Genomic DNA, 25,452 nt, shown 5'->3' on the forward strand with positions numbered 1-25,452 from the left:
CACGTTTGCTAAATTCTACAAATTTGATACCCTGGCTGAGGAGGACCTGGAGTTCTCTCATTCGGTGCTGCAGAGTCATCCGCACTCTCCCGCCCGTTTGGGAGCTTTGGTATAATCCCCATGGTCCTTACGGAGTTCCCAGCATCCACTAGGACGTCAGAGAAAATAAGAATTTACTTACCGATAATTCTATTTCTCATAGTCCGTAGTGGATGCTGGGCGCCCATCCCAAGTGCGGATTGTCTGCAATACTTGTATATAGTTATTGTTACAAACAAATCGGGTTGTTTATTGTTGGAAGCCATCTTTTCAGAGGCTCCTACGGTTATCATACTGTTAACTGGGTTCAGATCACGAGTTGTACGGTGTGATTGGTGTGGCTGGTATGAGTCTTACCCGGGATTCAAGATCCTTCCTTATTATGTACGCTCGTCCGGGCACAGTATCTTAACTGAGGCTTGGAGGAGGGTCATAGGGGGAGGAGCCAGTGCACACCAGCTAGTCTAAAGCTTTTACTTTTTGTGCCCAGTCTCCTGCGGTGCCGCTATTCCCCATGGTCCTTACGGAGTTCCCAGCATCCACTACGGACTATGAGAAATAGAATTATCGGTAAGTAAATTCTTATTTTTTTTTTGCCAAGTACCTGGATTACAAATGGATTACAAGAGGAGCCTTCTACACTGGATTTTGTGAGTATAATTTTTTCAACAGGTACACCATGGATTCTACATGGAGAAGAGGACCGACCCTCGTGTGAACATAGGTAAGTATGTGTATATGGAGGTGTGGATGTATGCATTAAAGTTTTACTTTCAAGGTGTGTGTCTTATGTTTTTATTTGGGGTATTTTTTTAGTAGTAGTACTACAGGTACCAGCGGGCCCGGTTTTCGTCCGCATGCTGGTACTTGTGGTTCTCCAAGTACCAGCTTGCTGGGGAGGCTTGCTGGGACTTGTAGTACTGCTACTAAAAACAATATTCATTTTTTACCAAAACGGCTATCAGCCTCCCATCCGCAGCCCTTGGATGGGGGGGACAGCCTCGGGCTTCACCCCTGGTCCTTGGGTGGCTGGAGGGGGGGGACCCCTTGATTGAAGGGGTCCCCACTCCTCCAGGGTACCCCGGCCAGGGGTGACTAGTTGGTTATGTAATGCCAGGGCCGCCGGGACCTATATAAAAGTGTCCCCCGGCTGTGGCATTATGTATCTGGCTAGTGGAGCCCGCTGCTGGTTTCAGAAATACGGGGGACCCCTACGCTTTTTGTTCCCCGTATTTTTGGAACCAGGACCAGGCGCAGAGCCCGGTGCTGGTTGCTTCGATCAAGGGGTCCCCCCCCAGCCACCCAAGGGCCAGGGGTGAAGCCCGAGGCTGTCCCCCCCATCCAATGGGCTGCGGATGGGGGGCTGATAGCCTTTGTTGAAAGTAATTAATATTGTTTTTAGTAGCAGTACTACAAGTCCCAGCAAGCCTCCCCCGCAAGCTGGTACTTGGAGAACCACAAGTACCAGCATGCGGCGGAAAACCGGGCCCGCTGGTACCTGTAGTACTACTACTAAAAAAATACCCCAATAAAGACAATACACACACACCTTGAAAGTATAACTTTAATACATACATACACACCACCATATACACATACTTACCTTATGTTCACACGAGGGTCGGTCCTCTTCTCCAGTAGAATCCATGGTGTACCTGTTGAAAAAATCCTACTCGCCAAATCCAGTGTAGAGGGCTCCTCGGATAATCCATTTGTAATCCACGTACTTGTAAAAATAAAAAAACGGGACACCCGACCACGAACTGAAAGGGGACCCATGTTTTCACATGGGACCCCTTTCCCCGAATGCCAGAAACCCCCTCTGACTGATGTCTAAGTGGGTTTCTTCAGCTAATCAGGGAGCGCCACGTTGTGGCACCCTCCTGATCGGCTGTGTGCTCCTGTACTGTCTGACAGGCGGCACACGGCAGTGTTACAATGTAGCGCCTATGCGCTCCATTGTAACCAATGGTGGGAACTTTCAGGTCAGCGGTTGACCGAAAGTGACCTCACCGCTGACCTGAAAGTTCCCACCATTGGTTACAATGGAGCGCATAGGCGCTACATTGTAACACTGCCGTGTGCCGCCTGTCAGACAGTACAGGAGCACACAGCCGATCAGGAGGGTGCCACAACGTGGCGCTCCCTGATTGGCTGAAGAAACCCACTTAGACATCAGTCAGAGGGGGTTTCTGGCATTCGGGGAAAGGGGTCCCATGTGAAAACATGGGTCCCCTTTCAGTTCGTGGTCGGGTGTCCCGTTTTTTTTATTTTTACAAGTACGTGGATTACAAATGGATTATCCGAGGAGCCCTCTACACTGGATTTGGTGAGTAGGATTTTTTCAACAGGTACACCATGGATTCTACTGGAGAAGAGGACCGACCCTCGTGTGAACATAAGGTAAGTATGTGTATATGGTGGTGTGTATGTATGTATTAAAGTTATACTTTTAAGGTGTGTGTGTATTGTCTTTATTGGGGTATTTTTTTAGTAGTAGTACTACAGGTACCAGCAGGCCCGGTTTTCCGCCGCATGCTGGTACTTGTGGTTCTCCAAGTACCAGCTTGCGGGGGAGGCTTGCTGGGACTTGTAGTACTGCTACTAAAAACAATATTCATTACTTTCAACAAAGGCTATCAGCCCCCCATCCGCAGCCCATTGGATGGGGGGGACAGCCTCGGGCTTCACCCCTGGCCCTTGGGTGGCTGGGGGGGGACCCCTTGATTGAAGAGGTCCCCACTCCCCCAGGGTACCCCGGCCAGGGCTGACTAGTTGGATATTTGATGCCACGGCCGCAAGGCACTGTATAAAAGTGACCCCCGGCTGTGGCATTATCTGTCCAGCTAGTGGAGCCCGGTGCTGGTTTCAAAAATACGGGGGACCCCTACGCTTTTTGTCCCCCGTATTTTTGGAACCAGGACCAGGCGCAGAGCCCGGTGCTGGTTGCTTAAATATGGGGGAACCCCTGTCAATTTTTTCCCCATATTTTTGCAACCAGGGCCGGCTCAAAGAGCCCGAGGCTGGTTTGGTTTAGGAGGGGGGACCCCACGCAATTTTTTTTTTAAGTTTAAACATTTTTTTTTTTTAACAAGGTGCACAATGAAGCCCTGCACGGATCTCTCAGATCCGGCCGAGATTCATTGTATTAAAGTCGGCAGTGTTTTACAAGTCACTCACGTAAAACACTGCCTAAAAAAACGAATGACATCGACATCGGAAAAAACGAAAATGCAGAATACGGCAGCTTAGTAAATTAGTCGTAATCAATTCAAAAAGTTGCATATTTACACTTTCGATGTCATTCGTGATTGAACTTTGACCTCAAACGGGAAAATACGATTCTTAGTAAATTTACCCCACTGTGTCCTCTGAGCCACGAGATCCTCAAATGTGAAACCAGTCCTTGTATGTGGGTGACGGGACGCGCCTTTTTAACAAAAATACTTTTTGTGACAGACACTTTAGTTTGTTCTCTTTTCTCTTTTTTGTTATGTGAATGTATATGTATTATTGGTAGGGTTGTACCTAATCCTGTAACGAAATTGATCATGCTTTTTCAGACAAAGTTTTAATGTACAGTATATCAATAACAATCAATTTTAATAAAAAGAAGTGCCCCAACAAAGAGTCTTCTTTCTCTATACACTTAGACATACTGCATATTGACTCTTGGGAGCACTACCAACTACGCAATCTGTAACCCAATTACATTAGTGGGAAAATGCGATTCTATGTTGATACCTTAAGATGTGGTATGCTACTTATGGTGCCCATACACTTGCGAGATAATCGGTGCTAACCTTCGATTTCGACCGCATCTGTGAGAGAAATCGAAGGATTGTATGCACATTTTAGGCACCTTTCGACGCGATGCGCGCGCACGCCGGTCGAATCTCACGTCTCAGGATAGTATGTGCTGCACTTAATATTTATCGAATCGCAGTGCGATCGCATGTGTTGTTAAAAACACATGCTACATATCGCACTGCGATGCGCGATGGGCACCCGCCAGGACCAGATGGAGGCCGCTCCCACTCGGCGGTGACGTGCCCATCACGTGATTTGCATGCGATCTATCGCATGATCGCATGGTAATCACTTTGGCAGTTCAGGTGCGATTTCATCACATCTGAACTGCCGGTGCGATGCCCGCGATGTTGCGTCGTGGGGCATCGCACAAGTGTATGGGCACCATTACACTGCTTAAGGATCAGATCTGTGCGATAACTCTCTTCCTCCTGTATTACTCACTGTCGGCCCTGATCTCACCTTTTAGCTGAGAAAGAGCAGGAAACTTTTACATTGTTTTCAATTCAGCAGGATAGTGTTCTTGAAGTACAGAGGGACTGATTCATGTTTGTAAGTAAAGTCAAACAGCAAGCAACAGGGCAAAACCAAGTTGTACTGCAGGTGGGGCCGATGCAACGTGCAGAGAGATTTAGGTTTGGGAACAGGTTGTTTAAACTAAAATCTAATTGCGGTTTAAAAATAAAGCTGTCTAACATTTGTGGGCTACACGCAAAGGCAGACAGTATTTACCCTGCACAGAAAAAAATATAAATGTATTTGGTCCCCTTACATGGCAACATGGTTTGTTCCAGATACAAAGTTACTTGCTTTTATTTCTTTACCTACAAACATGAATAAGGCTCGGAGCAGTGACGCAACATGTCCTTCTTGTGAGTAGGCTCCATAACATTTGAGGCATATTTACAAGGGAATATTAGTGGGATATCTCCTGAAAACAGGTATCAGCAATATTATGGATCTCAAGATGTAATAAGGATGGACCACAGCAAATATCTCCACTCTCTGCTGCTGTCCCTTCATTTCCAGCCACAAAAACAGCCCTATTGGTTACGGGGCAGGCTGCTAAACTGTCGTATTTACCAAGCTCCGGTATTGGCTACTCTAACACTGATTCTTTCACATAGGGATCCTCTGGATCACTTTCCGTCTGCGACGAATGATGCAAGCCAATGGCTGCACATGGGCAGTATGCATACCGAATCAGGAACGCTATCACTCTGCTTCCAGCTGTTTGCTGGGACAGGCTCTTATCAGAGCCCTTGTCCCGGCTAGAGAATTAAATTAAATTTGCACTAATATTTTTTAACCTTGTGAATTTAGTTGTCATTGTCATCTATAGATTGTAAACTTGCAAGCAGGGCCTTTCTACCTCTATGACTGTTTGTTTATTACCCAGTTTTGTTGTATCATTGTGTCCAATTGTAAAGCGCAACGGAATTTGCTGCGCTATAAAAGAAACTGTTAATAAATAAAATAAATAATATCCTATCTGCATTTAAAATGTGGCATATGATAAAAAGGCCCCTTGTAGCTGTATGTTCATTTAATTGTCTGAATATAATACGCTGTAGAATAAATGCTGTAATACAGTACTATGATGAATATCACACTTATATGGCTCTGTAGTAATTTTTTCTACTCTTCACAGAATGGCATTATCACCATCCCAAAATCCACAAAAGAGTGCAGAATCCATGAGAACAGCCAGGTGAGAGACTGCATCTGTAAATAGCGGGAACCATAGCAGTGAATTTGGAAAGGTTTAGAAACTCAGGGGCAGATGTATTAACCTGGAGAAGGCATAAGGAAGTGATAAACCAGTGATATGTGCAAGGTGATAAACGTACCAGCCAATCAGATCCTAACTGTTAATTTACATATTGGAGCTGATTGGCTGGTGCCTTTATTACCTTGCACATATCACTGGTTTATCACTTCCTTATGCCTCCTCCAGGTTAATACACCAGTGTGTTAGATGCTTTTCTTTTACGGAGCAGTTACCTGTCTTGAAATATCCTACATTTTCCAAACAGTTCATTAGGCTTAACGGTAATGGAGTATAACAAGTGCATTAAATTTGAAGGTATACATTTACGAGAGGAGTGTGAGCTGTAGAGGGTGAAGTAATACGTCTACAGATTCCTAATGACCCCTGGTTTAAAAAGAGAATCACTGAAATGTGGATGTGGATGTGGGAGATGTATAAATTTGTTGTAAAGGTTTAAAAAAAAAATAATATATTTATAAAAACGCATTAACGTGTACAGGCATTCTACCTATCAATCACATTACAATACAGGATGACAATGACAAAGTTAGGAAGACTTTACATACTCCTCCAGTGTTGTCATTATCACAAGTGAACAGTTCCAGTTACAGCTCACTAATCGCAGCAGGACAAATGCAAAGATTCTGTCATCTCTAATGACTCTGAGGCCTAAAGCAACAATAAGAGACAGAATGATATATGCCAAAATGTCAGCTTATATTGCTATAATGAGCACTAAGCCCAAGGGCACAAAAAGATCCTATGTGATACCAGTTATATTCAGGGGAGCCGAGAGGGGGTACTGAGGGTAATGGTTACTCAGGCCCAGGCTGGTCTGATGAACATGGAGGGGCCCAAACCAGTCATAGAGGAGGTGCAATGCCCTCCTTCTAGGTGCATAACTCCAAGATATATAGTCCATGTTTATATAAATGGGTGTGGCCACACCTCTGTGTTTTGCTGTACCTCCTATTGCATCTAGGCCCACTATATGTCTTGGTGTCCCTGGTTATATTGTCAGTCTTTGTGTTATGATGGTTGCTGTGGGTAATAAATGAATAAAGTAAAATAAACTGATATGTACAATTATAAATATAGTGTTGTATATGAAAAAAATCTAAGAATAAAAATAATTTTACTATATTTGTAGATCTTTAAGGATTAAAGGATTTTGGCATCAATACATAATGTAATGTGCAGGCAACACGTGCATAGTTAATAAGTATTCAGACCTTTGATAATCAAATTAATGTAATTGTAACACTGTTGTTAATACGTGATGTTGTTATGTGACCGGATGTAGTTACAATTCCTACGCCTATATCCCGCCACATCAAAATCCAGATAATCGGCATGCCGACTAACAGAGACTATTCCCTCTCTTGGGTGGGAATAGAACCTGTAGCACCCATAGAGTGGGAATAGAACCTGTGGCACGTGCAGCTCGCCAATGAGCCCGCAGCGTGGCGAGTGCAGCTTCGTTGCGCTCGCTCCCCCCCCCCCCCCCCCCCCACACCTCGCTGACTTTATAATCCCCGGGATCCCGACGTCGGAATGGTGACCAGTGGGATCCCAAGCACGGGGTCACCCATACCCAACCAGTTAATACAAGGGTGGTACACATAAAACAATAAAATCCTAGTGCTAAACTCCTTGTGTGCTGTCGTGGTTCTAAATATTGTCCATATTTTATTGAACAATTTAATAACTCTTCCATACAATTTCAGCACAAGAAGAAGGAAAAGAAAACCAGAATATACATAAGCAGTTGGGCTAATAGCAGTATCCTAGTCACACTGGAGTTGCTTTGTAGTTATGCTGCAGACAGAGATGTGGTTCTCTAATTTATTGTTGTAACAGCAGCTGATGGAAGCAATGCGGTTCCTCCTCATGGACCCACATTGAGTACAGTATGGGAGTCAAGTGTGAATATAAGACCTGATTCAGAGATAGACGGAAGTTCCATGCCGCATGCAAGCATAATTGAATTTCTATCCGATCTCTAGGAGGGGCATGCACTAGACGTCTTAGCAGAAGAGACACCTCATACATGTAACTGCGATTCCAGCACTCTGACCAACATTGCAAGCTGGGGTCCAACATTGCAACCAGCACCATGTTCCCTTGCGATACACATCTGAGTAAGCCTCAACTTGTGCAGCTGACCAGCGAAAGTCTGTGTGGTCGCAAGATTTGGAACTCAGTTATGCACGATGGCCGTAAATTGCCTCCGGAATTGCCTCTGGTTGTGCAAAGGCACTTCGTAATTAGTCCTAGCGATTGTTTTCCCTTGTTCCCCATAGATGTGCGCGGGAAAGTTATACCCCTTTTCCACCAAACTTATAACCCAGGTTTTTGCTGAGGCAACCTGGGTCGAGGTTTGGTGGGAAAGGGTCAGAGAAAAAACAGGTCAAGATAAAAGCATAGGGTGATGCAGATCACCGATGCTTGGAGGTAATGTCATCTCCAAGCATTGACAGAGCGAAGATCTGGGAATATTATACCACTTTCAAACAAAACCAAATTGGATTAATCCGGGTCCTTTTCTGTGGTAAAGGGTCAACCCGGTTCAAAAATCCTGGGACTTCGGCCCTGGTAAGTTTATACTTTTCGGAACAGCTTATGAGAAACAGTGAATCCTGGATCCAGTGTTAATGTGGATAGAACTTTATCAGTTTGTAATTCCAGTAAAGTGACTTACAATAGAGGGTGCCTGTTAGGAAGGTCAGGGGGTAAAGCCAATTGTGGCTCTAGCTGGCAGATATCAATGTAAACATAGTGGTCAGCACTATGCTCAAATTCCCCCCAGCTTCTCACTGTGTAGTTTGCTCTACCGTAGGCTAGTATCAGCTATACTCTTGCAATGAAGGATGTTTCGTTTATGTCAGGGAGAAGAGAGGGCACAACCACTTTTTCAGCTTGGGCAGCGAGCAACAAAATGCAAGACAGGAAATCCTTACCAGAGGGTCACAGAGGAGTCCAACAGGGTGAGCCTTACATATTTCTCTTACGTCCTAGAAGATGCTGGGGTGCACATTAGTACCATGGGGTATAGACGGGTCCACCTGGAGCCAATGGCACTTAAAGAGTTTGAGAGTGTGGGCTGGCTGCTCCCTCTATGCCCCTCCTACCAGACTCAGTTTAGAAAATGTGCCCGGAGGAGCCGGTCACAGCTAGGGGAGCTCTCCATCGCTTTCCTGGAAAAATTTTATTTTAGAGTTTTTTTTCTTTTACAGGGTGGCAGCTGGCAACAGCCTCCCTGCAGCGTGGGACTAAGGGAGTGAGTAGTGTCCACCCTGCGGGGTTTGAGCCACTTACTCCGCTGACTGGACACTGAACTCCTGAGGGGATAGATTGTTCCCGCCACAGGGGATTGCTCACCCCAGCTGCATCCCGCCAACCCCTTACAGAGCTGAAGATTGTGGCGAGTAAGTCACCGACCCCCCTAGCAAGCGGGGGGCCGGTGTGAAGATGGCGGCAGCAGGGTAGAAGCGCAATATTACCTGCGCTCCGGGATGGCTCAGCGGTACATGGGTGGTCATTCCGAGTTGATCGCTAGCTGCATTCGTTCACTGTGCTGCGATGAGGCAAAAAAACGGCACTTCTGCGCATGCGTATGTGGCGCAATGCGCATGCGCGACGTACGATGTAGTATCATACAGGGTCTAGCGAAGCTTTTCATTCGCACTGCTGGCCGCAGAGTGATTGACATGAAGTGGGCGTTTCTGGGTGTCAACTGACCATTTTCAGGGAGTGTTGAAAAAAACGCAGGCATTCCAGGAAAAACGCAGGCATGGCTGGGCGAACGCAGGGCGTGTTTGTAACATCAAAACAGGAACTGAACAATCTGAAGTGATCGCAAGCGCTGAGTAGGTTTTAAGCTACTCTAAAAGTGCACAAAAAAAATTGTAGCCGCTCTGCGATCCTTTCGTTCGCACTTCTGCTAAGCTAAAATACACTCCCAGTGGGAGGCGGCATAGCGTTTGCTAAAAACAGCTAGCGAGCGATCAACTCGGAATGACCACTATAGTGCGGCATGCTGAGGGGCGCCCCGAGCCAGCGCTTACACCCTACACTAGTCACAAAGCCTGTCTGGGTCCCAGGATCTCAGCCAGCATCAATCCTCAGGCCAGTATAATCAGTTGAAGAGCGGAAAGACAGCGCCATTTTGAGGGCGGAGCTTCTCAGAGCGGACCCAGCAGCGTTCAGCGCCATTTTCCTGTCTGCACAGCGCTGATCAGGAGAACGAAGGTCCCTCCACAGCAACTCCAGCTATCTCTAACAGTACCAGGGGGTTGTAGAAGGGGGGAGGCTGCAATACGACTGTGTATCCTATTAAGGTGCACAGTCAGCGCTGACAAGGGGTCTCCCTTTGTTTATAAGCGCTGTGTATGAGTTGGCTCCAATCTCTGTGTCTCTATTGCCATTTTGGGGTGGGGGGGGGGGACTCTGTCTGCCCTCCCCTGTGTGTGTGTGTGTGTGTGTGTGTGTGTGTGTGTGTGTGTGTGTGTGTGTGTGTGAGAGGAGTGTTTTGTGGTCTCCTTTAGCTATGTCCAGGGACACTGTGTCATATGCTGCGGAGGATATGTCCTCTCAGGATGATCCCATTCCATTTAATCAGGATAGCACTGGTTTAGCACAGATTCTAACAAGGGAACCTGAGTGGTTTTCCTCTATCAAATCTTGGATTTCTCAGATTTCAGACAGGGTTGCAAGCAATGAATCCGCAACCCAGGTATTACAGAACTCTATGGCAGTATGTCCTGATTCTGGTCCTCAGGACGCTCCGCTATATACCCCCACAAACATGCGCTTGTTCATGTCATACAAGATAACACGGATACCGATTCTTATACCACAGATGGTACTGGGGATTTGTTGCGGGGGTCTGCCTCTCTTGCAAAGGGGGTGCAATTGATGATGGAGGCTATCAGGGATGTGTTGAATATTAATGATACCACACCTGAGCAGGTTGAGGAGGCTTTTTTCACTGAAAATAAGAAAGCCTCGCTAACCTTCCCTGTGTCAAAGGAATTGAATGCTATATTTGAGAACGCATGGGAAAACCCTGAGAAAAAATGTCAGATCCCTAAAAGGGTCCAGGTGGCGTTTCCTTTCCCTGAAGAGGATAGGAAAAAATGGGAAAGCCCACCAGTTGTTGACGCATCTGTGTCCAGACTCTCAAAAAAGGTGGTTTTGCCTGTTCCGGGATCTACCGCCTTAAAGGAGCCGGCTGATCGAAAGATTGATAATACACTTAAATCAATGTAAACTGCTTCGGGGGCCATATTACGTCCCACTATTGCTAGTGCATGGATTGCAAAAGCTATAGTAAAATGGTGAAGCAACTTGAGGATTTGGATTCAATGAATAAGGGTGATGTTGAATTGTTTTTGCGTAACATTCACGATTCAGCAGGTTTTATGGTAGAATCCATGAAAGACCTGGGTTCCATGGCTGCGGGGATCTCTTTCATGTCTGTTTCAGCTCGTCGGGGACTGTGGCTGCGCCAGTGGTCGGCTGACGCGGAATCCAGGAAAAGTGTGGAGTCAGGCTCTCTTTGGGGAAGCTTTGGATGCGTGGATATCCACAGCTACGGCGGGTAAGTCTCCGTTCCTTCCCTCAGCTGCACCTGCTCTGAAGAAATCCTTCTCTTCATCAGCATCGCAGTCCTTTCGGCCTAACAAGCCTAGAAAGGCCAAGCCGTCCAATACCTTCTTTAGGGGAGGTCGAGCTAAGTCCAAGAAACCTGCTGCAGCAGGTTCCCAGGAAACTAAGCCTGCTTCCAGTACGGCGAAGTCCTCCGCATGACGGTGGACCGCACGGCCTGGAGGTGGAGCCAGTTGGAGCGAGGCTCAGACAGTTCAGTCACCTCTGGGTATCGTCCGGCCTGGATCCCTGGGTGATAGATATTGGGGGTGATTCCGAGTTGTTCGCTCGCTAGCTGCTTTTAGCAGCATTGCACACGCTAAGCCGCCGCCCTCTGGGAGTGTATCTTAGCTTAGCAGAATTGCGAACGAAAGATTAGCAGAATTGCGAATAGAAAATTCGTAGCAGTTTCTGAGTAGCTCGAGACTTACTCACAAATAGCGATCAGTTCAGTCAGTTTCGTTCCTGGTTTGACGTCACACACATGCCCAGCGTTCGGCCAGCCACTCCCCCGTTTCTCCAGACACTCCTGCGTTTTTCCCTGGCACGCCTGGGTTTTTCCGCACACTCCCAGAAAACGGCCAGTTTCCGCCGAGAAACACCCACTTCCTGTCAATCACACTCCGATCACTTCAACGATGAAAAATCTTCGTTCGGGCGTGAGTAAATCTACTAAGTTTTGTGTTAAAATACTAACCGCATGCGCACTGCGAACCATGCACATTTTTGCCTTAATCGCTCCGTTGCGAAAATCGGCAACGAGCGAACAACTCGGAATGACTCCCATTGTGTCCCAGGGATACAAGTTGGAATTTCAAAATCTCCCTCCTCACCGATTTTTCAAATCAGGCTTGCCAGTTCTGCTGGCGGACAGAACTGTCCTACAAGCAGCGGCCCAGAAGTTGGTGGAGGCACAGGTCATTGTGCCAGTACCTCCTCATTTGCAAACCACGGGTTACTATTCAAACCTTTTCGTGGTACCGAAACTGGATGGTTGGGTCAGGCCCATTCTGGACCTAAAATCACTGAACCCTTTTCAAAAGGAGTTCAAGTTCAAAATGGAGTCTCTCAGGGCGGTGATATCAGGTCTGGAAGAGGGGGAATTCCTGGTATCCGTGGATATCAAGGATGCATACCTCCACATTCCGATTTGGCTACCGCATCAGACTTATCTCCATTTTGCATTACTGGATTGTCATTTCCAGTTCCAGGCCCTGCCATTCGGCCTCTCTACAGCACCAAGGGTGTTCACCAAGGTGATGGCAGAGATGATGGTTCTACTCCGAAAACAGGGGGTAAACATAATTCCGTATCTGGATGATCTACTGATAAAGGCATCGTCCAAGGAGGAGCTGTTGCGGTCCATTGTACTCACAACCCGCCTACTCAGAGTTGGATTCTGAACCTTCCAAAATCTAATTTGGAACCAACCTGGATGTTGTCTTTTCTGGGGGTGATCCTCGACACGGAAGTGCAGAGGGTGTTTCTTCCGCAGGAGAAGGCGTTGGTGATACAAACAATGGTCCGGGATGTCCTGAAGCCAGCCCGGGTGTCGGTTCATCAATGCATTCGCCTTTTGGGGAAGATGGTGGCCTCTTACGAGGCTCTCCAGTACGGGAGGTTCCATGCTCGGGCCTTCCAACTGGATCTCCTGGACAAGTGGTCAGGATCTCATCTACACATGCACCAGAGAATTCGTCTGTCGCCAAAGGCCAGGATTTCACTCCTCTGGTGGCTCCAATAGCCTCACTTTCTGGAGGGCCGCAGGTTCGGGATTCAGGACTGGGTCCTTCTAACCACGGATGTGAGCCTCCGGGGCTGGGACGCAGTCATTCAAGGCGAAACCTTCCAAGGAAGGTGGTCAAGTCTGGAAGCGGGCCTGCCGATAAACATCCTGGAGCTAAGAGCCGTCTACAACGATCTTCTTCAGGCGGACCATCCTCTAAGAGATCGGGCCATTCAAGTACAGTCGGACAATGTAACGACGGTGGCTTATATGGCGGAACAAAGAGCACAGCTGCGATGTCAGAGGTGACAAAAATCATCCTTTGGGCAGAAAAACACGTGTTGGCACTCTCTGCAATCTTCATTCCGGGAGTGGACAACTGGGAAGCAGACTTCCTCAGCAGACATGATCTCCATCCGGGGGAGAGGGGTCTCCATTTGGAGGAGTTCAAGGAAATAACAGACCTTTGGGGGTTACCCCAAATAGACATGATGGCCTCTCGTCTCAACAAGAAGCATTGACGCTATTGTTCCAGGTCGAGGGACCCACAAGCAGTGACAGAGGGACCTACAAGCAGTGACAGTGGACACCCTGGTGTCTCTGTGGGTGTTCCAGTCGGTGTACATGTTTCCACCACTCCCACTCATTCCAAGAGTTCTAAAGCTCGTAAGGAGAACAAGAGTACAAGCGATCCTCATTGCTCCAGACTGGCAAAGGCGGGCTTGGTACACGGACCTTCTGAATCTCTTGCAGGAAGAGCCGAGGCCTCTTCCTCTTCGGGAGGACCTGCTGCAGCAGGGGCCGTTCGCCTATCAAGACTTACCGCGGCTATGTTTGACGGCATGGAGGTTGAACGCCTGATACTAGTTCGGAAGGGCATTCCGAAGAAGGTCATTCCTACCCTGAAACAGGCTAGGAAAGGGGTAACGTCTAAACATTACCATTGTATTTGGAAGAAATATGTCTCTTGGTGTGAGTCCAAGAAGTTTCCTGCGGTGGAATTTCAACTGGGACGTTTTCTCCTCTTTCTGCAAGCAGGTGTGGATATGGGCCTGAGGTTGGGATCTGTGAAGATCCAGATTTCGGCCCTGTCCATTTTCTTCCAGAAACAATTGGCTGCCCTCCTTGAGGTTCAGACCTTTTTGAAGGGAGTTCTGCACATCCAACCTCCCTTTGTACTGCCTACGGCGCCTTGGGACCTTAACGTGGTGTTGCAGTTTCTCCAGTCGGACTGGTTTGAGCCTCTACAGGAGGTTGAGGTAAAAAAAATTACATGGAAGGCTGTCACGTTGTTGGCCTTAGCTTCTGCTAGACGTGTGTCGGAATTGGGGGCTTTGTCCTGTAAAAGCCCTTACTTGATTTTCCACGAAGATAGAGCTGAGCTCCGGACACGTCAGCAGTTTCTTCCAAAGGTTGTGTCGGCATTTCATATCAACCAACCTATTGTGGTGCCAGTGGCTACTGACTCCTCAATTTCGTCAAAGTCCTTGGATGCTGTGAGGGCTTTGAATATCTATGCGAAGAGGGCTGCTCGCCACAGGAAATCGGACTCTTTGTTTGTCCTGTATGATCCCAAGAAAATTGGGTGTCCTGCTTCAAAGCAGACTATATCTCACTGGATTAGGTTCACTATCCAGCATGCGTATTCTACGGCAGGATTGCTGTGTCCAAAATCTGTTAAGGCTCACTCTACTCGTAAAGTGAGGTCTTCCTGGGCGGCTGCCCGCGGTGTCTCGGCGTTACAACTTTGCCGAGCGGCAACTTGGTCTGGGTCGAACACGTTTGCTAAGTTCTACAAGTTCGATACTTTGGCCTCTGATGATCTGAAGTTCAGTCAATCAGTTCTGCAGGAGCCTCCGCACTCTCCCTCCCGTTCTGGGAGCTTTGGTACATCCCCATGGTACTAATGTGGACCCCAGCATCCTCTAGGACGTAAGAGAAAATAGGATTTTGGTTACCTACCGGTAAATCCTTTTCTCATAGTCCGTAGAGGATGCTGGGCGCCCGCCCAGCGCTTCTTTTTCCTGCAACCGTTATCTGGTTAAGTACAACTTAGTTATGTACTGCATTGTTACTTGGTAAGTAATGTTTCAGCAGTTGCTGAGTTTTTCAAGCTAGTTAGCTTGAAGTGCCTTGTATGTGTGAGCTGGTTTGAATCTCGCCACTATCTGTGTTAAATCCTTCTCTCGAAGATGTCCGTCTCCTCTTGCACAGTTTCTAGACTGAGTCTGGTAAGAAGGTCATAGAGGGAGGAGCCAGCCCACACTCTCAAACTCTTAAAGTGCCAATGGCTCCTGGTGGACCCGTCTATACCCCATGGTACTAATGTGGACCCCAGCATCCTCTGCGAACTACAAGAAAAGGATTTACCGGTAGGTAACCAAAATCCTATTTTCTGCTCCCCTTCGTCGATTAAATACTGAATCCTGGATTCACTGTTTCTAAGAAACTGTTCAGATGGGAATCATTCGGCATCCTGGTGGCCTGCATGCTGGCGGACATGTGACCGATGCCAGAACACCGACCGCCGGAATGCCACAAGTGAATATCTGCGTTAGGGCCCAGGGAGGGGAGGCTTAGGGATAGGCACTAGGGGGGGAGTTAGGGTTATCAATAGGGGGTGGTTAGCCATAGTCGCTATCCCCGTGGGTTAGACCTAGCCGCGTGGGATCCTCATTGTCAGGATGTTAGTCGATCAAGTGACCGCTGGTATACCGACCATCTGTATTTCATACGGAACTCATTCAGACAAGTATAAACTCACCTGGAATTATTCCTTCCTGATTGGAGTACAATTGTATTACAATTTTATATTTGTATCATTTTGTGTTCTGAGGAGATTGTCCAACTCCTGAGATATTTTGATTTTTTTTTATATATATGTTGCTTTCATTTATCATTAAATTGGTCTTAATACAGTAGTTCTGAATATGGATTCTGTGGATGCACTCTCTTTGGTGAGAGATTTATCGCATTAAAATATTTGGTTTCTTGGCAAATCAGAGTTTCCTTTTGGGAGCAGCATCAATCTGCTTATGCTTAAGGCACGCATGTCCAAATGCGGCCCTCCAGCTGTTGTGAAACTACATATCCCAGCATTCCCTGACACAGTTTTGCTGTCAGAGAATGCTAAATCTGTGTCAGGGCATGCAGGGATGTGTAGTTTTTCGACAGCTGGAGGGCCGCAGTTTGGACATGCCTGGCTTAAGGGGATTATCAGTTATAATTAACTATATTATACTATTTATTTGTAAATTTTGCGTGTGATTTATTTTTATTTTTTTAAATTGCATTAGAAAGCCCCAGTAATTTAACCATGTCTACTAAAACAAATATTCTTGTGCTACTGAAATGTAACAGCATACTTATAGCTGAGTGTGTGTATTGCCATATAATATGTCTGTCCTACTCACACACTAACCAGCCTGCATCTCCTCAGGTGTTGGGTTTCTCACTAGCAGACGGGGACATTGTCACCTTAAACTCGTTGCATGATGGACGTCACGTGTCCTGGGATCCTTCCAATGTATTGTAGCTGTCAAAGGTTTGAACATCTGATTGCACATACCCTTTATTAACTACTCTTTTTCTCATGCCTTAGAATAGTACAGTGTGATAGATACTGTGTCTCACCCTTGCAACATACATTTCTTGTACTGTGCGTCAAGTTATGACATGTTTTCCATTTCAATTTAACCAAATAGTTGACTACATTTTCTGCAGGCTAACGGTGGGTACACACTAATAGATATATCTGCAGATCAATTGATCTGCAGATATATCTATGGACGGATCGGGCAGTGTGTTGAGCATACACACTACCCGATCCGTCGGGGACTGACGTCATGAACTGGGCGGGCGTGTACACACGCCCGCCCAGTTCAGCTGTCAATCACCGCCGGCCGCCGCAGCATGTGTACGAGCGGTCGGCCGACCGCCCCGTACACACACACTGATGCTCCAATATATCGGTAAATGTATTGGCCGTCGGCTGTGCTGGGGGGCCGACGCGATACGTCTGTGAACGACGGAGTTCACAGACGTATCGGCCGTACACACTGGCCGACGATCCTGCGATATATCAGCCGTTCAAGAGAACGCCCGATATATCGGCCAGTGTGTACGGGCCTTAACACTTCCCAAGTTAGCCACATGTAACAATTGAATTGCCTAGTTTTTTTTAATACATCTAGATCAGTGGTTTTTAACCTGAGTTCTATCGATCCACAGGGGTTCTGTGAGTCAGTCTCAGGGGTTCGGCGGAGGTGTGTGTCCATTCCATTCACCAGGGTAGCCAGGTGTAATAATATACTTTTGGCATTCACACAATACTTTTATGGCATTTTCAATGTTTCACCATAAGTAACTGAAGGCTATTGACGAATGGCAAAAAATGCTGTACATAGCACGACCTGGCAGCCCTGCCGTTCACCCCACTCGTATGATTCGTGACGTCATGCTCAGCATGGCCATTATTGGCTGCTCGCTTGGCCTTCATATCGGTGCTGCAGGGAACTTTGTGCGCTCAGTAGTCAACTTGTGACTGTCGTGATTGTACGTCATTTGTGATTTCCTTTTTAATATTCCAATCCTTCGTACTATGTCGAGCAAAATAAGAAAGTGGTCAGATGAATACGTACAATATAGGTTCACATGTATAACGAACGGAATGTGATGGAAGTCGGCGTCCTCAATGCATGATTTGAAATGCCAAGTTGAGCGATTCTAGTATAGCACCAGCAAAACTAAGGGAACTCTTCCTAAAGCTGCATTGAGATGGAAAATACAAGAACACAACGCTTGCTGAATTCAAGGTGAAGAGAGCCAGATTTAATGAAAGGCTACTCTGCCTGTTCTCGGCTTTGTATCCATCGACAAACCGATCTTGACAGCATCATACGAAGTTGCGTACCTGATCGCAAAGCAGGGATAACCACACACCATTGGTGAAATACCCGTAAAACCAGCTGCGTTGAAGATGGCAAATATCAAGCTGGGAAAAGCTGCTGAAAATAATTTGTCCCAAATTCCTCTTTCAAATGACACCATCAGCAGCAGAATAGATGACATGAGCAATGACATCTTGGCTCAAGTAGTTGCAGATCTGATTTCAAGCCCAGCAATGTTCAGCCTCCACCTCGACGAGACCACCGATGTTTCTAATCTAAGCCAGCTTGTTGTATTTGTGCGCTATGTGAAAGATGACATAATAAAAGGAAGATTTTTATTTATTTTGTAAGCCTCTTACAACAACAACTAAGGCATTCAACATGAAGAAACTTGTGGATGACTTCTTCAGAGATAACGATCTTTCGTTGGATATAGTTTCTGCAATTTGTTCGGACGGAGCGCCAGCCATGCTGGGACGAAACTCTGGTTTTGGTGCGCTGATGAAAGTCGCTGCACCACACATCATTGTTACGCACTGTGTTCACGCACTGTGTTCTGCACAGGCATGCGTTGGCAACAAAAACCTTGCCCCCAAAACTGGCAGATGTATTAAAAATTGTAGCGGAATGTGTGAAATCGTGCTCTGAAGCACCGCATCTTCAAAGAGCTGTGTAATGAAATGGGCTCTGAATTCGAGGTACTTCTGTACCATTCTAACATTCAGTGGTTATCCTGGGGAAAGATGCTGAATTGTGTTTTTGCCATGCGTGTGGAATTAGCCCTGTTTTTGCGAGAGCACCAACATTGTTATGCAGATTGCTTCGAAAATTCTGAGTTTATTCTCATTTTGGCGTACATGGCTGATATCTTCGATGCTCCCAATCATCTCAATCAACAGATGCAGGGGGGTGGAGTCAACATTATCGAAGTGGAAGAAAACCTGAAGGCTTTTCAAAAAAAGTTACCGTTATGGAAATGACTAACAGAGAGTGATAACTTTGCAAACTTTTGTGTTTTGTGTGACATTCATGTTTTGTTGGTTTTGTTCTTTGAACACAGTGATTTTATGTGCATGGTTCATTTTGTGCATTAATAAAATATGCAGAGTTCCTTGCTAAAGTATTCACCCCCCTTGGCTTTTTACGTTTTGTTTTTTTTTACATTGCAACCTGTAATGTAATTTTTTTTTTTTTATCTGAACGGATCTGCACAAAATAGTCTAAGTTGGTGAAGTGAAATGAGAAAAATGTATATAAAAAATATTTTTTTTTTTAAATAAAAATTTGAAAATTGGCATGTGCATATATATTCGCCCCCTTTGCTATGAAGCCCCTCAAAAGTTCTGGTGCAACCAATTACCTTCAGAAGTCATATAATTAGTGAAATGAAGGCCACCTGTGTGCAATCTAAGTGTAATATGATCTGCCAGTATAAACACACTTTTTCTGAAAGGCCCCAGAGGCTGCAACACCACTATGCAAGAGGCATCACACCATGAAGACCAAGGAGCTTTCCAAACAAGTCAGGGACAAAGTTGTTGAGAAGTACAAGTCAGGATTGGGTAATAAAAAAAAATATCCAAATCTTTGATGATACCCCAGAGCACCATCAAATCCATCATCTTCAAATGGAAAGAACATGGTACCACAAAAAACCTGCAAATAGAGGGCCGGCCACCAAAACTCAGAGACCGGGCAAGGAGGGCATTAATCATTGAGGCAGCACAGAGACCAAAGGTAACCATGAAGGAACTGCAGTGTTCCACAGCAGAGACTGGTGTATCTGTGCATGTGACCACAATAAGCCGTACACTCTATAGATCTGGGCTTTATGGAAGAGTGGCCAGCAAAAAGCCATTACTTAGTGTTAAAAATAAGAAGGCACATTTTGAGTTTGCCGAAAGGCATGTGGACGACTCCCCAAATATATGGAGGAAGGTGCTCTGGTCAGATGAGACTAAAATATAACTTTTCGGTCACCAAGGAAAACGCTATGTCTGGCACAAACCCAACACATCCCATCGCCCCAAGAACACCAACCCCACAGTGAAACATGGTGGTGGCATGATCATGCTGTGGGGATGTTTTTCAGCAGCAGGGACTGGTAAACTGTTTTGAGTCAAGGGAAAGATGGATGGTGCTAAATACAGGGATATTCTTGAGCAAAACCTGTTTCAGTCTGCCTATGATTTAAGACTGGAATGGAGGTTCACCTTCCAGCAGGACAATGACCCGAAGCATACTACTAAAGCAACACTCGAGTGGTTTAAGGGGAAACATTTAAATGTGTTGGAATGGCCTAGTCAAATCCCAGATCTAAATCCAGTTGAGAATATGCGGTCAGATTTGAAGATTGCTGTTCACAAGCGAAAACCATCCAACATGAAGGGGCTGGAGCAGTTTTGCCTTGAGGAATGAGCAAAAATCCCAGTGGCAAGATGTAGCAAGCTCATAGAGACTTATCCAAAGCGACTTGCAGCTGTAATTGCCGCAAAAGGTGGCTCTACAAAGTACTGATTTCAGGGGGGTGAATAGTTATGCACGCTGAAGTTTTCTGTTATTTTGTCCTATTTGTTGTTTGCTTTACAATAAAAAAAATAAAAATAAAAATCTTCAAAGTTGTAGGCATGTTCTGTGAATGAAATGATGTAAACCTTCAAACAATCCAATTTAATTCCGAGTTGTGAGGCAACAAAACATGAAAAATGCAGAGGGGATGAATACTTTAGCAAGGCACTGTATCTCTATGTTTTGAATTTGAAAAAAAAAAACATTTTATTTTTCCAGCTATGAAGGGTTCGGTGAAAGCACGTATGAAACTTGTGGGGTTCAGTACCTCCAACAAGGTTAAGAACCACTGATCTAGATTAACTTGATTTTGTCCCCTGTGTGCGCTGTTTGCCAACCACCAGTCACCCTTTTACAAAAGTAACAGTTTGGATGTTAGTTGACAGAAAATTCATTGAAGAGATTTACTAAAGGAAAAATCGAATGTCAAATCCATTCTAAAACCAAATTCAACTCAAATTCCAATATGGGATCCCCTCATTTACTAAAATTCGATTTGCAAATCAATTTTTTTCCCCAACACGAGATCAAACTTCAAATCCTCAAATCAGTTGAATCATGTTAGACATTCGATTTGTGCTTCTAAACACTATTCTATTAGTAGGAAATTGATTGTGATTACTTTTAAAGTACCCAAAAGCATGTGGAGCAAAGTGGCTGTAAGAATAATGGCTGTCCAAGGTTATGCTATGTTGTGTACCTACTAGCAGTATGCACATCACCACCAGGGTGAGAGAACTCAGGAGCATTAATCAGAGCAACATCAGCAGCTTCATGACTTAAATGCTGCACATGTTTATACAAATAGGCATCATACCTAGTCCATGAATGTGCAATAGAAAGCAGCATAGCACTTTTGTCGGATGATATAAAAAAACTTAAATTCACTAGTGTTGTAACTGGCTGTCCTGGTTTGTGCCATGATGCCAACATCTTCAACAAATCATCCCTCTGGTTCACCTCATGTTTTGCAGGCAGGGATGATTTGTTGAGGATGTTGGCATTTAAAGGGGAAGATCTCTCTTTATACCGTTTTATACATGAAAACCTGACTGATGATTAAAATATTGTTTTGTTTTTACAAATATATAACAGCTGAAATAGTTGGCAATAGGCTTAGCTCTTAATTGCTTTCCTACCTGCCTTCAACTTTCTGTGCTCTCATAGTCAGCTGTTGGTAACAAAACCTCTTCCTGCTCCCTGTTTGTTGCATAATCTGATGGGAGTGGTTTATTTAATGTACAAATATGCAATAAACAGCAGCAAAGCATAATATTGGACACTTGCCAAATGATATAATAATATGCATCCCAAATTATCAACCTTGTTTTTAATAGTCCAAAAGGTGCATTCTGACATGAATTGGGTGGCTATATGTGTCCCTTTAAACTTATGCCCAACAGGAGTGTGATGATTTGATAATGGAGTCAGAAGCCAGGAACAACAGCCATAGCCTAAATCACCTGTTGTGGAGGGGGGGGGGGGGAATTAGAACAATATAGTAACAAGCAATATTAGCCGCATTATTAACACATACTGTACAGGTGACTTAATATGAAATACCGGCGGTCAGGAGACCTACGCTGGAATTCCGACAGCAAGCGCAGTGAGTCTCCTCGCATGCTCGCTGCACACTCCACGCTACGGGCCCAGTGGCTAGCTTTGCTCATCACACTATTAGGTCCCCCCCCTGGGTGGAGGCGTGGACCACCACCCAAGTGAGAATAATGGTATTCTGTCGGGATTTCGTCTGCTCGGATTTCCCCGGCTGTTGGGATTCCAGTGTCGGCATCCTGACGGGCCGGGATACTGACAGTCGGTAAATTAACTGCATCCCATTTCAAAATCACAACATTGTACTTTATATATAGAATACTTTATATATATATATATATATATATATGTGTGTGTGTGTGTGTGTGTGTATGTGTATATATATATATATATATATACACAGTATGTATGTACGTAGCAGGTTTAGAACAGTTTATGTCCAAAACGAAGACACGGCACTACAGGACTTCTTTAAATTATCCAGTGTAATGAAAAGATACAAATTCACATATTACCCATTCCTGGGTCAGACTTTTCTGAAAGTGTTCACATCAGCATAATACAGCAAATGGCAAACGCCGCTGGTCTATGCGGCATTTCGGGACTACAGCGGGACCCTTCCTCAAGACATGTGGGTGTCAGCATGAGGAAACAGAATAACAGAATATTACAATTGAACTTACCTAAATAGGTCCCCTGAGCCGCCCACCAGGTCGGGAATATATATATATATATATTCGTTTTACATTTCTTTTTTCTAAGTGAAAGGCTACAATCCACACATTAAGGGTCATTTACAAGCGTATTTCACAGCTACTTAACAGTCTTTGTATTCGTTACCGTGAAATCTATTTGCAGCTTGGCTTATTCACTAGAAAATGCACATGGTGTGAAAAGTAAAAACCACATCAAAGACAAGTCTACTATCACTTTATAACAATCCCCAAATGACACGTTTTAATTAATCTTATAAAATAGTCTCATTTTAGGTTTGCCTATACTGCAAGAGTGAGTGGACTTCAGGACTGTCTTTATCACTTTGCATCTTTGAGGCTTATTATTATTATTATTATTATTTTATTATTATTATTTTTTTTAGTGTATGTTCATCCATTAGTTAAAAAAAGTGCAAAATGCATCCCATCCTAAGTATATGAACAAGATGCAATTTCAATTACTTTAGATTCAGCTTCCGAGGGGGGGGGGGGGTGTGTGTGTGTGTGTGTGTGTGTGTGTGTGTGTGTGTGTGTGTGTGTATATATGTATGTGTGTGTGGGAAGGGGGGGCAGACAACACCCCTATCAGAACTTTCTCTTTATCAAGCTTTTATAAATCTCCAATAATGAATAGATTCTTCCAAAGCTACGATCGTATTGTACAGACCATTCTTTCCAGTCCTTTTAGAATCTTTTCATTTATTACCTCTCGGAAGTCCATATGCTTTTTGGAGCAATTCGGGCATTAATGTAGAAGCACAATGTGCAGTGACGACACAGTAGAGACATTGGATGTGATATATAATTTGAATACTGCCCTATCTCCTTTCTGAAGTGATCCCTGTTATCGCGCATATAACCCCCATAGTAATCAGGTTTAGCTGCGTAAAGGGCTGGCTGCCTCGTTACCCTGAGGGTAGCGAGCTGAAATGATGATACCATGCCCATCAGTAGAAACAGAATAGGTGTGGAAGGGGGCGGAAAGCATTGACTACTGCCCATAGAATTTGATGGCAGATAAGAACCACTTGGCCCGTCTAGTCTGCTCTAAACACATGTACATGCACACACACACATTAGGGTTAATTTTTTATTGAGAGCCAATTCACCTACCAGTATATTTATGGATTGTGGCAGCTTCCCTGTTATTTATAGATGAGTAGGTATATACTGTATGGATGGACACACTGTTTGACTCATCATGCTTATTTACAGTATAACAATTTTGAGTAACAGAAGATTACTTGCAGGATTATAACACATTTTATTTCCTTTGTTCAAGCATCTTAAAATAACAAAAACAAAATCCGAGAAATGTCATTCTTTTTCAAAACTGAGCAATAAAACCATAAAAAAAATTGGCAATTGATTTCCAATGGTGGCTTCAGATGCAGTATGATGTATTTTTTAAGACTGTTTTTTAGCATATTGGAGGCCAAAGAATGCAAAAAAAAAAGATCTGCCTTAAAAAAATAAAAAATAAACACAATCTCCACATATGTAACAAGATGGATAAAGGGCCTTATTTAGAGTTGGCCTGAAATCTATTTTGACAATGTTAAAATGCACTAGCGGAAAAAAATGCACATCAGATCTGTTCAAGCATCAATAGAGTAATGACATGAAATACAAGTCAGCCACTTTCCTTAGACATGGGTCAGATTTGACTTACATGTATTTATTTTTAAGAGGCATATCTTTGCACATTCCATAAGCTATGTACACGTTTCTGAGGTGATTGCATCAGACTTATCTATATGCAGAGGCAAATCTGTAATGGGTGCAGGCATACTGTGCACAGGGGCCACTGGAACAAGGTGGGCTTACGTCCTAAACACTGCACGAAGATCAAGTTACAATTGTGCTTAGGCAGGCAACATTTTTTCCAGCAATTTTACTGGGGGGAGTGTCCAAATCTGGGAGGAGTGGCCATGTTCTAAAAAAAACAACCCTGAAAAATATTTTGCGCAGTGCCGCGGGCAGCAAAGGAGTACACTTTTCTGCCTCAGCAACTGGCCTGTGCCCCTCCACAACAGTGTGCAAGCGCTGTTGCCATTTCTCCCAGAGGGAGGGCGCCCCACACAAAAACTTGCACATGGCCCCCTCGTTTGTTGAAACGCCACTGTCTGTGATTTATAGTTGCAGATCCGTGCAACTCAAAATAAAACGGCAGAAACAGAATTGTACAAAAGCTTTTTATTTTTGCATGTACACAAAAGTCGCAATATTATGTTGAACTGCAATGCATGCTAAATGTGAAAACTGTGAATGGACCCAAGGTTATGGCTTTACATAGGAAATGATCTGTTTTTAGTTCAAAGCTCCATTCAGTGGAACTACAGTTGGATTACACATTTAGACGGCAAATTTGCATCTAAATAAAACTGACTGATGTCTTTATCAGCATCAATGTATCGTTACAGCCATGCTGTGTTCCTTGGAAAAGTATGAGTTCAGCATTTATGTGAATAATGGGGGATAAAGTTGTTCATTAATATGTAAATTTTCCAGTAAGATCATATAGGATTCTGGAAGCATCAGACTTTTGTTGAAAAGGTCATCGATGCCCAGGGATGCCAACTGTTCCAGAGCAAGTTCCTTCCTGAGTTTTTCATTTGCCACATGATAAATGATATAATCATTTACTCTTCAGTACCCCCAGATACTTTGTTATATACATCTGGGTTACAAGATTTAAAAATTTCCCAACCGTCCAGATGCCTCAGCATT

The 25,452-nt window shown here is 44.8% G+C and overlaps 1 protein-coding gene across 1 annotated transcript in view; it reads left to right on the top strand.

Moving 5' to 3' along the window:
* The window catches only part of LOC134957870 (uncharacterized oxidoreductase ZK1290.5-like), a 530,010-nt gene that overhangs the window by 312,773 nt on the left and 191,785 nt on the right, over positions 1 to 25,452 (top strand). Inside the window, 1 exon segment of the mRNA XM_063940091.1 lies at positions 5,501 to 5,560. Coding sequence (XP_063796161.1) covers positions 5,501 to 5,560 — 60 coding nt within the window.

This window comes from Pseudophryne corroboree, chromosome 9 (genome assembly GCF_028390025.1).
Source record: "Pseudophryne corroboree isolate aPseCor3 chromosome 9, aPseCor3.hap2, whole genome shotgun sequence".
In the NCBI taxonomy this organism is placed as follows: Eukaryota; Metazoa; Chordata; class Amphibia; order Anura; family Myobatrachidae; genus Pseudophryne; species Pseudophryne corroboree.